The sequence below is a fragment of the Rhinoraja longicauda genome, chromosome 11 (genome assembly GCF_053455715.1).
Source record: "Rhinoraja longicauda isolate Sanriku21f chromosome 11, sRhiLon1.1, whole genome shotgun sequence".
NCBI lineage: Eukaryota > Metazoa > Chordata > Chondrichthyes > Rajiformes > Arhynchobatidae > Rhinoraja > Rhinoraja longicauda.
In genome coordinates, this window is record NC_135963.1 from 462,809 (window position 1) to 476,694 (window position 13,886).

Consider the following 13,886-nt stretch of genomic DNA (forward strand, 5'->3'; position numbering starts at 1 on the left):
AGAAAGGCAGATTATTATCTGAATGGTGTCAAGTTAGGAGGAGGGGGAGTTCAACGAGATCTGGGTGTCCTAGTGCATCAGTCAATGAAAGGAAGCATGCAGGTACAGCAGGCAGTGAAGAAAGCCAATGGAATGTTGGCCTTCATAACAAGAGGAGTTGAGTATAGGAGCAAAGAGGTCCTTCTACAGTTGTACCGGGCCCTGGTGAGACCGCACCTGGAGTACTGTGTGCAGTTTTGGTCTCCAAATTTGAGGAAGGATATTCTTGCTATGGAGGGCATGCAGCGTAGGTTCACTAGGTTAATTCCCGGAATGGCGGGACTGTCGTATGTTGAAAGGCTGGAGCGATTGGGCTTGTATACACTGGAATTTAGAAGGATGAGGGGGGATCTTATTGAAACATATAAGATAATTAGGGGATTGGACACATTAGAGGCAGGAAACATGTTCCCAATGTTGGGGGAGTCCAGAACAAGGGGCCACAGTTTAAGAATAAGGAGTAGGCCATTTAGAACGGAGATGAGGAAGAACTTTTTCAGTCAGAGGGTGGTGAAGGTGTGGAATTCTCTGCCTCAGAAGGCAGTGGAGGCCAGTTCGTTGGATGCTTTCAAGAGAGAGCTGGATAGAGCTCTTAAGGATAGCGGAGTGAGGGGGTATGGGGAGAAGGCAGGAACGGGGTACTGATTGAGAGTGATCAGCCATGATCGCATTGAATGGCGGTGCTGGCTCGAAGGGCTGAATGGCCTACTCCTGCACCTATTGTCTATTGTCTATTGTCTATTGTCTAGTGACACGCACACACTCACACTAGTGACACACTCACACTAGTGACACACTCAACACTACTGACACACTAGTGACACACGCCCACACCAGTGACACACTCACACACACTAGTGACACACCCATACCAGTGACACATGAGAGACACACATCCACACCCGTGACACACCCACACACCAGTGACACACTCACACTAGTGACACACACTAGTGACACACATCATTGACACACACACCAGTGACACACACACGCTAGTTACACACTCGTACACACTAGTGATACCCTTGCATACCAGTGACACACTCACCCAGGTTAGTGACACACTCACAGTAACCCAGCAGGCTAGTGACATTACACACTAGTGACACACACATACTCACCCCAGCTCAGGACGCACTCACTCATACAAGCTAGTGACACACTTACCCAGGCTAGTGACTCACTCACACTAATACATATACACTTATACACTCACACCCACATATGTACACACACACCCACACATACAAATACACACACACACTCACACCCATTCACACACGCACCTTCACACGCCCACACACACATGCGCACACACATTCACACTCATAGACATATATGCTCTCTCACACACACACACACGCACATACATTCACATACGCACGCATGCACACACACACATCCCTACACATACACACACACACACGGACACACACATAGAGACAGGCACACTAACTTAGACTCAGTCACACACACACACACACCCCTCCCCCAGGACTCGGGGGCCTAGCGCCGCCCCCTCTCTGGAAGAGGCCAGAAGCAGATAGCACAGGGCCAGCCTTTCGGCCCATCTCCCCTTATACTGTCCGCCATCACCCCATCTCCCAGCACTGGGTCCAGAGCCTTCTCTGCCTCGGTGATTCAAGTGCTGGTTCAGATGTCTGAAAGTCTCGCCCTCCATTCATTCCCCCCATCTCCCCCCTCAATTTTGCACATCTTTATATGGTTGCCTCTCATAATTTTGAGAGACCCTTCTTCAGACTATCTCGACCCGAAACGTCACCCTTTCCTTCTCTCCAGAGATGCTGCCTGTCCCGCTGAGCTACTCCAGCTTTTTGTGTCTATCTTCGGTTTAAACCAGCATCTGCAGTTCCTTCCTACACAATACTCTAAATGCAGCCTCACCAACGTCTTATACAAATACAACATGACCTCCCAACTTCTATACTCAAAGGTTAAGGTTAATCTTTTCTTGCTCCAGTAAAATACTCAGAACTGAACAGAGAGCTCAGCTGGGATCCGACCCAGAGCAAAAGCTGATCCCTCTGCCTTTCATTCCTGACTGTCTGAGATCGAGGGCAGCACCCTTCAGACCTATTAAATGGAAGCCTGGAAGGAGATCAGAGACACAACACAATACTCTAACAGGGACTGGGCCAGGATTTCATAACAATTCAACATGACCTCCGTCCTTAGTGCTTCCTCCTTGTGAATCCCACAAACCCTCTTTGCTTCACTGAACACTCTCTCGCTCTCACTTTTAAAGTTGATGCACAGATAGGTTCATGTTTATTATTGTCACGTACGGTAAACATAGAAACATAGAAAATAGGTGCAGGAGGAGGGCATTTGGTCCTTTGAGCCAGCACCGCAATTCATTGTGATCATGGCTGATCATCCACACAGTAACCCGTGCCTGCCTTCTCCCCATATCCCTTGATTCCACTAGCCCCTAAAGCTCTGTCTAACTCTCTTTTAAATTCATCCAGTGAATCGGCCTCCACTGCCCTCTGTGGTAGAGAATTCCACAAATTCGCAACTCTCTGGGTGAAAAGGTTTTTTCTCACCTCAGTTTTAAATGGCCTCCCCTTTATTCTTAGACTGTGGCCCCTAGTTCTGGACTCCCCCAACATTGGGAACATTTTTCCTGCATCTAGTTTATCCAGTCCTTTTATAATTTTATACGTCTCTATAAGATCCCCTCTCATCCATCTAAATTCCAGTGAATACAAGCCCAGTCTTTCCAATTTTTCCTCATATGACAGTCCCGCTATCATCATATCATCATATCATATACATACAGCCGGAAACAGGCCTTTGCTATCCCGGGGATTAACCTCGTGAACCTACGCTGCACTGCCTCAATAGCAAGGACGTCCTTCCTCATATTAGGAGACCAAAACTGCACACAATACTCCAGTGAAAGGCTTTTGTTTGCATGCTATCCAATGAAATTAGATTAGACAATACATGACTGATGAGCGTTTGTCGGCACTGGGCCTGTACTCACTGGAGTTTAGAAGCGTGAGGGGGGGGGGGGGGGGGCACCTCATTGAAACGTACAGAATATGTGAATAGGATGGAGATGAGAAGAGATTTCTGGTCAGAGGGCGGTGAATCTGTGGAATTCTTTGCCACAGAACGCTGTGGAGGCCAAGTCAGTGGATATTTCCAAGGCAGAGATAGATAGATTGTTGATCAGTGCGGGTGTCAGGTGTTATGGGGAGAGGCAGAAGAATGGGGTTAGGAGGGAGAGATAGATCAGCCATGGTTGAATGGCGGAGTAGACGATGGGCTGAATCGGCTAATTCTACTATCACAAGACCTAATGACTCCAATCAAGCGACTCCAATCAACACGAGTATAAAATGTAAAGCAAGGGGATATATCCCAACGTGCAAAATATAGTTTCCTAGCATTGTAGAGAGAATCTTGTTAGTAAAGCTAGAAACACTATGGATTTACCAGTGGAAAGAACTTTAAAAGAGTGAGACGATTGTAGAGTCAAGAGTGTTTAGGTTAGAGATACAGTGCGGAAACAGGCCCTTCGGCCCACCGAGTCCAAACTGACCAGCGATCCCCGCACACTAACACTATCCTTCACACACTGGGGGCAATTTACATTCACACCGAGCCAATCAACCTACAAACCTGCACATCTTTGGAATGTGGGAGGAAACCTAAGAACCCGGAGAAAACCCACGCAGTCATGGGTCTCTGGCGCTGAGAGGCAGCATCCCGACCCGCTGCACCACCGTGCACCAATTGTTTCGGAAGGAACTGCAGGTGCTGGTTTAAACCGACGATAGACACAAAATGCTGGAGTAACTCAGCGGGATAGGCAGCATCTCTGGAGAGAAGGAATGGGTGACATTTCACGTCGAGACCTTTCGTAAGATTGTAATTGTAATAGGTACTGATAAAGGAACAATAAATTTTTTACTTCCAGCAGCATAACAGGCCTGTAAACACCATACACATGATTAATATAGACGAGACAAAAATTCAATAAATTAATAACCCCAATAAGCCCAAAGGCAGTACAGCCAAAGACAGTTCACAGTAGCTGAGATCAGTGTTGTGCGGCGTTCAAGAGCCTGATGGTTGTTGGGGAGAAGCTGTTCTTGAATCTGGAGGACACGGTTTTCAGGCTCCTGTACCTTCCTCCCGATGGTAGCAGCGAGATGAGAGCGTGGCCATGGTGGTGTGGGTCAGTGAGAGTGTGGCCAGGGTGGTGTGGGTCAGTGAGAGTGTGGCCAGGGTGGTGTGGGTCAGTGAGAGTGTGGCCAGGGTGGTGTGGGTCAGTGAAAGTGGCCAGGGTGGTGTGGGTCAGTGAGAGTGTGGCCAGGGTGGTGTGGGTCAGTGAGAGTGTGGCCAGGGTGGTGTGGGTCAGTGAGTGTGGCCAGGGTGGTGTGGGTCTCTGATGATGTTGGCTGCCTTTTTGAGGCACGCCTCCTGTAGATCCCATCGATGGTGGGGGGGTCAGTACCTGCGATGGAGCTTCGATAGTGAGGGGTCAGGTCCTGTGATGGAGCTTCGATGGTGGGGGGTCAGGTCCTGTGATGGAGCTTCGATGGTGGGGGTGTCAGGTCCTGTGATGGAGCTTCGATGGTGGGGGGTCAGTACCTGTGATGGAGCTTCGATGGTAGGGGGTCAGGTCCTGTGATGGAGCTTTGATGGTGGGGAGCTATGACAGTAGATGGGATGATAGTAGATGGCCTTCTAGGACCAACAGATGAAGAATGGCCAACTCCAGTGCCATCTCAGATGCACCAGATCCCTCTCTCCCTGAACATCCTTTACAATTGTGCTACCAAGCCTCTATTGTGTCCAAACCTTCTGAGACCGTGTATCACTTCATATTTCTCTGCATTACATTTCATCTGTCACTGTTTATAAACTCTTAGTTTAGAGATACAGCGTGGAAACAGGCCCCTCGGCCCACCGAGTCCACGCCAACCAGCGATCTCCGCACATTAACACTATCCCACGCACACTTGGGACAATTTAAAATTATACCAAGTATACAAACCCAAGCCAATTAACCTACAAACACGTTCATCTTTGGAGGGTGGGTGGAAACCAAAGTTCTCGGAAAAATCCCATGCAGGTCACGGGGAGAACATACAAACTCCGTACAGACAGCGCCCGTGGTCAGGATGGAGCCCGGGTTTCCGGTGCTGCAAGCGCTGTAAGGCAGCAACTCTACCGCTGCGCCACCATCACTCTGTTTGACAATCTATGTCTGTGCAAATCCCCGGGCTTTCTAGATTGTCACCATCGATTATCTTCATTATCAGCTTCCAATGACATCCATCTTGCACTACGTTTATTAATATTTCTAACTAATTTTTATGTTTACCTGTAACTTCTTCCATCAATCTTCTTCCAAACCAGTAAGGAACAATGCCATATTGTACTTCTTCAGTCTGAAGAAGGGTCTCGACCCGAAATGTCACCCATTCCTTCTCTTCTGCGATGCTGCCTGATCCTCTGAGTTGCTCCAGCACTCTGTGAAACGTCACCTATCCATGTTCTCCACAGATGCTGCCTGACCCGCTGAGTTACTCCAGCACTCTGTGAAACGTCACCTATCCATGTTCTCCAGAGATGCTGCCTGACCCACTGAGTTACTCCAGCACTCTGTGAAACGTCACCTATCCATGTTCTCCACAGATGCTGCCTGACCCGCTGAGTTACTCCAGCACTCTGTGAAACGTCACCTATCCATGTTCTCCACAGATGCTGCCTGACCCGCTGAGTTACTCCAGCACTCTGTGTCCTTATTTCATCAACCAGCATCTGCAGTTTGCTGTTTCTACACCTTCAGAATTGTGCTGCTGACTTTTGCTGCTTTTTAAATGAGGAACTGGACAACGTAAGTTCCATTCCTCGTTGCTTTGGATCGGTGGTTTAAATGCTCCTTTTGCCTTCCCTGTAAGAGCGCTGTGTCTCCACAGATGCCGTCAGAGCTGAAGCGTTTGGTGGACAACACACATCTGGTGTCCCCTTCCATCTCGATGATCTTGAGGTGTGGGGAGATGGACCACATGTGTAAGGAGAAGGAACTGAAGGAGATTGTGGTGGTGAACATGTCGGCGTGTTACCTGATCAACCTGGGCTACCTGACCAATTGCCGTGCTCTACGCATCTGCATTCTGCCCGGGAATTACATCTCCAAAATCGATGCTCTCTCAAACTGTCCAAATTTAATCAAGCTGGATCTCCATAGCAACCATGTAAGTGAGGCAGGATGGTGAGCTCTATATAATGGAGTGTTAGTCACAAAGCTGAATGTTTGATGTTTAGTGTAGAGATACAGCGCGGAAACAGGCCCTTCGGCCCGCCGAGTCCGTGCTGACCAGCGATCCCCGCACACTAACACCATCCTACACACACTAGGGACAATTTACAATTTTACCAACGCCAACTAGCCGACACACCTGCACGTCTTTGGAGTGTAAGAGGAAACCAGAGCAACCGGAGAAAACCCACGCAGCAACTTTCCAGCTGCCAACAATCGACAGAGACGGAGTCCCCATGTTTTCCAAGTCAGTGGATATATTTAAGGCAGAGGTAGATAGATTGTTGATCAGTGCGGGTGTCAGGGGTTATGGGGAGAAGGCAGGAGAATGGGGTTAGGAGGGAGAGATAGATCAGCCATTTTTGGAAGGAGGAGTAGATGTGATGGGCCCAATGGCCTGATTCTACTCCTCGCACTAATGAACATGATTATGTTCGACAAACACATCAAACCCTCTCCTTCGACAAACACATCAAACACATCACAAAGACAGCCTTCTTCCACCTCAAAAACATCGCCCGTCTCCGTCCATCCCTCTCCTCCACAGCTGCAGAAACCCTCATCCACTCCCGTCTGGACTACTGCAACAGCCTCCTCTATGGCGCACCCTCAAAAATCATCAGTAAACTTCAATACATTCAAAACTCTGCTGCCCGTCTACTCACCCACTCCCCGATCCGTGACCATATCACCCCCGTCCTTTACAAGCTCCACTGGCTCCCCATCCCCCAGAGAATCCAGTACAAAATCCTCCTCATGACTTACAAAGCCCTCCATAACCTGGCCCCATCCTACCTGACTGACCTCCTCCACAGGTACACTCCCACCTGCACCCTCTGCTCTGCTGCTGCCAACCTCCTGTCCCCCCCCATCCGGACCAAACTCAGATCCTGGGGGGACAGGGCTTTCTCCATCGCTGCTCCCACCCTCTGGAACTCACTACCCCAAACCGTCAGAGACTCCTCCTCACTCACCACATTCAAAACATCACTGAAGCCTCACCTGTTCAGCACTGCCTTCAACCACTGGCCGTCACCTCACCTTCTGTCTCCTTTTTCTGTTTGTTTACTTATTTATCTATTTATTTTCTTCTCTATGTTCTAGAAATCCCTGTGAAGCGTCTTTGAGTGTTTGAAAAGCGCTATATAAATTTAATGCATTATTATTATTATTATGTCCCTGCGTTCACAAGCATGTCTTTAAGCTGGAAAGAGTGTGGAAGAGGTTTACGAGGGTGTTCCCTGGACCTGGTATGCTTGAGCTACAGGGAGAGGTGGAGCAGGCTGGGTCTCTATTCCTTGGAGCGTAGGAGGATGAGGGGTTTGATTTTATAGAGGTGCATAAAATCACGGTGGAATAGATCGGGTAGACGCACAGAGTTTTTGACCCAGAGTAGGGGAATCGAGGACCAGAGGGTGTAGCTTTAAGGTGAGAGGGAAAAAAGTTAATCAGAACCTGAGGGGCAACTTTTTCACAGAGTGTGGTGGGTGTATGGAATGAGCTGCCAGAGGAGGTAGTTGAGGCAGGGACTATAATAAGATTTAAAAGAAGGTAGACACAAAATGCTGGAGTAACTCAGTGGGTCAGGCAGCATCTTGGGAGAGAAGGAATGGGTGACGTTTCGGGTCGAGACCCCTCTTCAGACTGAAGAAGGGTTCGACCCGAAACGTCACCCATTCCTTCTCTCCCAAGATGCTGCCTGATGTGCTGAGTTACGCCAGCATTTTGTGTCTGCCTTCGATTTAAAACAGCATCTACAGTTTTTTTCCTATACATAAAGATTTAAAAGACATTTGGACAGGTAAATAGACAGGAAAGGTTTAGAGGGATATGGGCCAAACGTGGGCAGATGGGACTAGTGTCGATGGAGCATCTTGGTTGGCATGGGCAGGTTGGGCCGATGGGCCTGTTTCCGTGCTACATGTCCCCTCTTTGGTCCACAGCACTTGTTCAGCAGCCTTGAGCTTTCTGCAGACTGTCACTGCAGTGTGAAGAGGAGAGAGACTTGCTCCCAGACTCTGGACCAGAGTCAGACCCGCGGGGATTGAAACCCTGGGCTCCTTCCACCCACCTGCATCATCTGGGGATGTTTGGAATGTCGATCAGCCTAGTGGAAGGGGGAATTGAGACCAATTATCTTTGTGTAACCCCACTGGGTTGCCAACTGTCACATATTAGCCGGGACATCCCGTATTTTGGGCTAAATTGGTTTGTCCCGTACGGCACCGCCCTTGTCCCTTATTAGGCCCGGGAGGCGCTGCAGGCCCGGATGCTGTAGGGCCAGACGCTGTAGGCCCGGACACTTTAATCCCGGATGCTGTAGGCCCGGACGCTGTAGGCCCGGACGCTGTAGGCACGGACACTGTAGGCCCGGACGCTGTAGGCCCGGACAGTGTAGGCCCGGACAGTGTAGGCCCGGACAGTGTAGGCCCGGACACTGTAGGGCCAGACGCTGTAGGCCCGGACACTGTAGGCCCGGACAGTGTAGGCCCGGACGCTGTAGGCCCGGACAGTGTAGGCCTGGGCGCTGTAGGCCCGGGTGCCGTCTAACGGAGGTTGCATAGCAACCCGCCTCCCGGCCCGGATGGCCACCATTGGTGGAGCGGGAGCGCGTGACCGCTGGCTGGGTGAGGTCACGTGGGGCGCGGGGCGGTGATGTCACCTTGTCCCTTATTTGGGAGTGAGATAGTTGGCACCCTGAACACCACACCACCCTTTTTGTTTCTTCCCCCCCCCCCCCCACCCACCCCTGCAAGCACTTCCCTTCCTCTGCTTTTACATTTCACTCCCCTTATCAACAGCCTTTTGTACCCTTTAGCCACAGTACTTCTGTACATATTCAGTTTCAGTTTAGTTTATTGTCACGTGTACTGAGGTACAGAGAAAAGCTTTTGTTGCATGCTAACCAGTTAGCGGCAAGACATCTTGTTCTCCAGAGATGCTGCCTGACCCGCTGAGTTACTCCAGCACTCTGTGAAACGTCACCTATCCATGTTCTCCACAGATGCTGCCTGACCCGCTGAGTTACTCCAGCACTCTGTGAAACGTCACCTATCCATGTTCTCCACAGATGCTGCCTGACCCGCTGAGTTACTCCAGCACTCTGTGATCTCTGCCACTTTCCAGCAGCTGTAGTTCGTTGTGTCTGCTCTGTCCTTGTGTAAAGATGACTCATGAAAAATACAAACGCCCATGAATATTGGATTGTTGCCTGAACACAAACAGGCCACCTGCTCCAATGAATCCTCTCCCCACTGCCTACGTCCTCTCACCCCTCTCAGAGCAGCTTTTTATTATTTTTACCTTCATGTGTTTATTAACTTCACTTTAAAGATTTTCCAGTGCCTGGTTATTGGGCTGGAATGCAGAGGTGTGAATGATTCATGCCAGGATGTGGGAATCTCACTGCAGCAGCTGGTGAATGTAAATTTAGTTCATTAACTAAATCTGGAATGAAAAGAAGCGAATGGCAGCGATCGTGACCCTGAAACTTCCAACCTGTTGCTAAAAACTCACTGTTTCCCCTTCACCTGCAGAGAAGGCAACCCAGTCTGTCCCATACATGACCCCCGACCAGGGCCACTGCCTGACAATTACAGGCCGCACACAGTCTCTTCCCCCGGACTAAAGAGGATCGGACTGTCCAGTCTGTTCTGGGGACAGATGACCCATCTACGTACCTGGAGGGGTGAGTCGGTGATCAAAAAGGCAGGGGAAAGAGCAACCCATTCTCATTGGATTGGATACGAGTGTATGTTCTATCAGAGCAGTGGCAGTATCTGTGCATTGTGGAGTCGTGTATCACGGACGAGGATCGGTGACCAGGAGTCTGGCTAGCTAGGGGTGGATCCATGCTGGTTGGGTAACCAACCTAACACCCTTATCCAGTCAGGATGGAGCTGGAGAACAGGGTGTCCATAACACCCTGCGAGTGTCGGTGAAGGACCTCAGTGAGGGGAGCCCCTTCTCATGGGACCTCTTCACCAAGAAGGTGCTGCAGATTCAAGGCCGACGACATCTACTGTCCCCAGGACTTCCCGGGTAACGGCTACTTTGACGTTACCTTCCAGCACCTGGCAGGATGGCAGAAGATGCTGCAAGACTTCCGGGAGAAGGGGACCGAAGCCCCGCTGTCACTGCTGAAGGTGCAGCCGCTCTTCACCCTCCCCACCCAGAAGGAGCGGCTGATCACGGTGCACGTGTTCAACCCACATGTGCCCGTCGTGGATGTCCTCACCTTCCTTGCTCGCTATGTCGAAGGGGCAGGGAACTGTGTGGACATGAACGACTTGTTCGGGATCTGGACGAGCAAGAGGCAAGTGAAGGTGAAGCTGTGGGTGAACGGGAAGGGATTCATCATCCACCCTCCCTCGGTGTTCACCATCGGAGGGAACCGGGGCTACACGACCTACGTGGGGCAGCCCAGGGTGTGCAGGTAAATGCAACAAAACTGGGCACGTGGTGGCAGAATGCAGGACAGTCATCTGCAAGAACTGCAAGATGGAAGGCCACGAGACCAAGGACTCTAAGGAGAGTAAGAACAACCTGTGTGGGGAGGCAGGCCACCTCTACAGGGCCTGCCCTAAAAGAGCCTGCACCTATGCACAGGTGACAAGAGGGGGCGCTGCCAACACCCCCAGGGGGGTCGAGACGCCTCCCACCACTGCTGAGGCCCAAATGGGAAAGGAGAGCAGGGGCGATGACAGCTCGACCACCTCGAGCCCCCAACCGCCGGACAGAGCCCCCCGGCCCCCGGTCCAGGAGGGCGAGTCGATGGAAGAGGGGGAACAGGAGGAGGAATGGAAGTTGGTGAAAAGGAGGAAACCCCATATGGCTCTGCGCACAGAGCAAAGGCCGGAGGGAGCGGGCAAGTCTAAGGAAAGAGTCCTCTCCCAGACCCACGCCAGCAACCTCTCCTCGTCGGAGGATGAGGCCACATTGAGGTTCCCAGGGACAGCACAATTCAGAGACTGACATCAATGCTGCTGGAAGGTCATCAACTCGGTGAAAGACGCTCTTTGGTCTGCCCGAGCTTTGTTGACCTCCCAGCGGAGCGAGTTGTCCGTCGGGGAATGTTGCTGACTGGGCCCGCTGCAGACTGCAGGAGTACGTGCTGAGGGACGCACTGAAGCTTGGTGCAGCCAACGCCAAGGCCCTGTGTGGGAGGACCACAGTCTAGGGTCCTTCCGCTGCTGGACATGGGGGGCAGGGTGTGGTGGAGAGAGACGCCCCTCCAAATAAGGCAAGGGATTCCACGCCAGTGGGCCACATGACTGGCAAGGGTGGGGGTGATTTTGTGTAATTGGTGTATTGAATGTATGTATTGAACGTATGTACAGCCTCCGAGAATGTTGGATGGAGTTTTGGAAGGAACATGCTTTGTACATATTTATTTCTTGAATAAAGTATATTTTGACAATATTTCTATTCTAAAACTAGAGGGCATAGGCGTAGGGTGAGAGGGGTGAGATTTAAGAGAGATCTCAGGGACAAAATGTTTTCTGAGGGTAGTCCGTGTCTGGAACCAGTTGCCAGAGGAAGCTATAGAAGTGGATAAAATAAATACTATGGCACGGTGGCGCAGCGGTAGAGTTGCTGCCTTACAGCGAATGCAGCGCCGGAGACCCGGGTGCTGTCTGTACGGAGATTGTACGTTCTCGCCGTGACCTGCGTGAGTTTTCTCCGAGATCTTCAGTTTCCCCCGAGATCTTCGGTTTCCTCCCACACTCCAAAGACATACAGGTATGTCGGTCAATTGGCTTGGTAAATGTAAAAATTGTCCCTGGTGGGTATAGGATAGTGTTAATGTGCGAGGATCGCTGGTCGGCGCGGACCCGGTGGGCCGAAGGGCCTGTTTCCGCGCTGTATCTCGAAACTAAACTAAATTACAACGTTTAAAAGACAGATATATGGATAGGATTTAAAGGGACAAGGGTCAAACGCAGGCTAACTACCCCAGAATGCCAACTTGGTCTGCACGGGTGTTGGGCCGAAGGGCCTGTTTTGTGTGGTAAGACACTAGGTCTGAATGCGCCAAATTACGTCTTCAGATCCTTTAAATTGTCAGGTTGAAGGTCCTTATGCTAGAGAGTGTCCTTTATTACAGAAAGAGGCCACTTATCTCATCCTGCCCATACTGGCCCTCTCCAACCTACCACTCCCCTCCCATTCCCACCCTTCCCATTCTACCCCCTCTTCCATTCCAGCTGACCTACCTTTCCCCGCAGAATGCCTTTGCCACGCTAACCTACTAACTTTACATGGATAGGACAGGTTGGGAGGGATATGGACCACATGCTGGCAAGTGGGACTGGTGTAGCTGGGACATGTTGGGCTGAAGGGCCTGTTTCCACACTGTATGACTCTATGACTGGTGTAACTGGGACATGTTGGGCTGAAGGGCCTGTTTCCACACTGTAGCACTGTATGACTGGTGTAGCTGGGACATGTTGGCCGGTGTGGGCAGGTTGGGCTGAAGGGCCTGTTTCCACACTGTATGACTCTATGACTGGTGTAGCTGGGACATGTTGGGCTGAAGGGCCTGTTTCCACACTGTATCACTGTATGACTGGTGTAACTGGGACATGTTGGGCTGAAGGGCCTGTTTCCACACTGTATGACTCTCTGACTGGTGTAGCTGGGACATGTTGGCCAGTGTGGGCAGGTTGGGCTGAAGGGCCTGTTTCCACACTGTATGACTCTATGACTGGTGTAACTGGGACATGTTGGGCTGAAGGGCCTGTTTCCACACTGTAGCACTGTATGACTGGTGTAGCTGGGACATGTTGGCCGGTGTGGGCAGGTTGGGCTGAAGGGCCTGTTTCCACACTGTATGACTCTATGACTGGTGTAGCTGGGACATGTTGGGCTGAAGGGCCTGTTTCCACACTGTATCACTGTATGACTGGTGTAACTGGGACATGTTGGGCTGAAGGGCCTGTTTCCACACTGTATGACTCTCTGACTGGTGTAGCTGGGACATGTTGGCCAGTGTGGGCAGGTTGGGCTGAAGGGCCTGTTTCCACACTGTATGACTGTATGACTCTGACTGCCTGTCTCTGTTTCTGCACCCCCGCTCTCAGATTACCGAGCTCCCAGACGAGTTTTTCTGGAGGGACATGAAGTGTCTGGAGGTGCTGTATCTCCACGACAACATCATTGGTGAGATGTGTAGCGTGGAGGCGCTGAGCGGCTGCCCACGGCTCTCCGTGCTGACCCTGTTCGACAGCCCCATCAGCGTGTTGCCAACGTATCGCCATTTTGTCGCCAACAAAATCTGGAGCCTGAAAGCACTGGACAACTTTGTCATTGCCGACGAGGAGCTGATGGAGGACGAGCTGAACAACTTCCATTACCGCGCTCTCAGTCACCAGTTCCGTATTTACCCCCCAATACCTCCACAGGTTGGTCACGCTCGTTGACAGGAAAGAAACCATTCCATTTCCACATCAAATTTCACGGAGAAAGCAAAGTGTGGAGGAAAATGTGGGTAGTCATGGTGGCACAGCGGTAGAGTTGCTGCCTTACAGCGCCAGAGACC

The 13,886-nt window shown here is 50.9% G+C and overlaps 1 protein-coding gene across 2 annotated transcripts in view; it reads left to right on the top strand.

Moving 5' to 3' along the window:
• The window catches only part of LOC144598220 (leucine-rich repeat and IQ domain-containing protein 3-like), a 25,106-nt gene that overhangs the window by 657 nt on the left and 10,563 nt on the right, over positions 1-13,886 (top strand). For both annotated transcript variants that reach the window (XM_078408104.1, XM_078408105.1), the window contains exons 2-3: positions 6,003-6,281; positions 13,429-13,749. In XM_078408104.1, the coding sequence (XP_078264230.1) occupies positions 6,003-6,281; positions 13,429-13,749 (600 nt within the window). The remainder of the gene's footprint in view (positions 1-6,002; positions 6,282-13,428; positions 13,750-13,886) is intronic.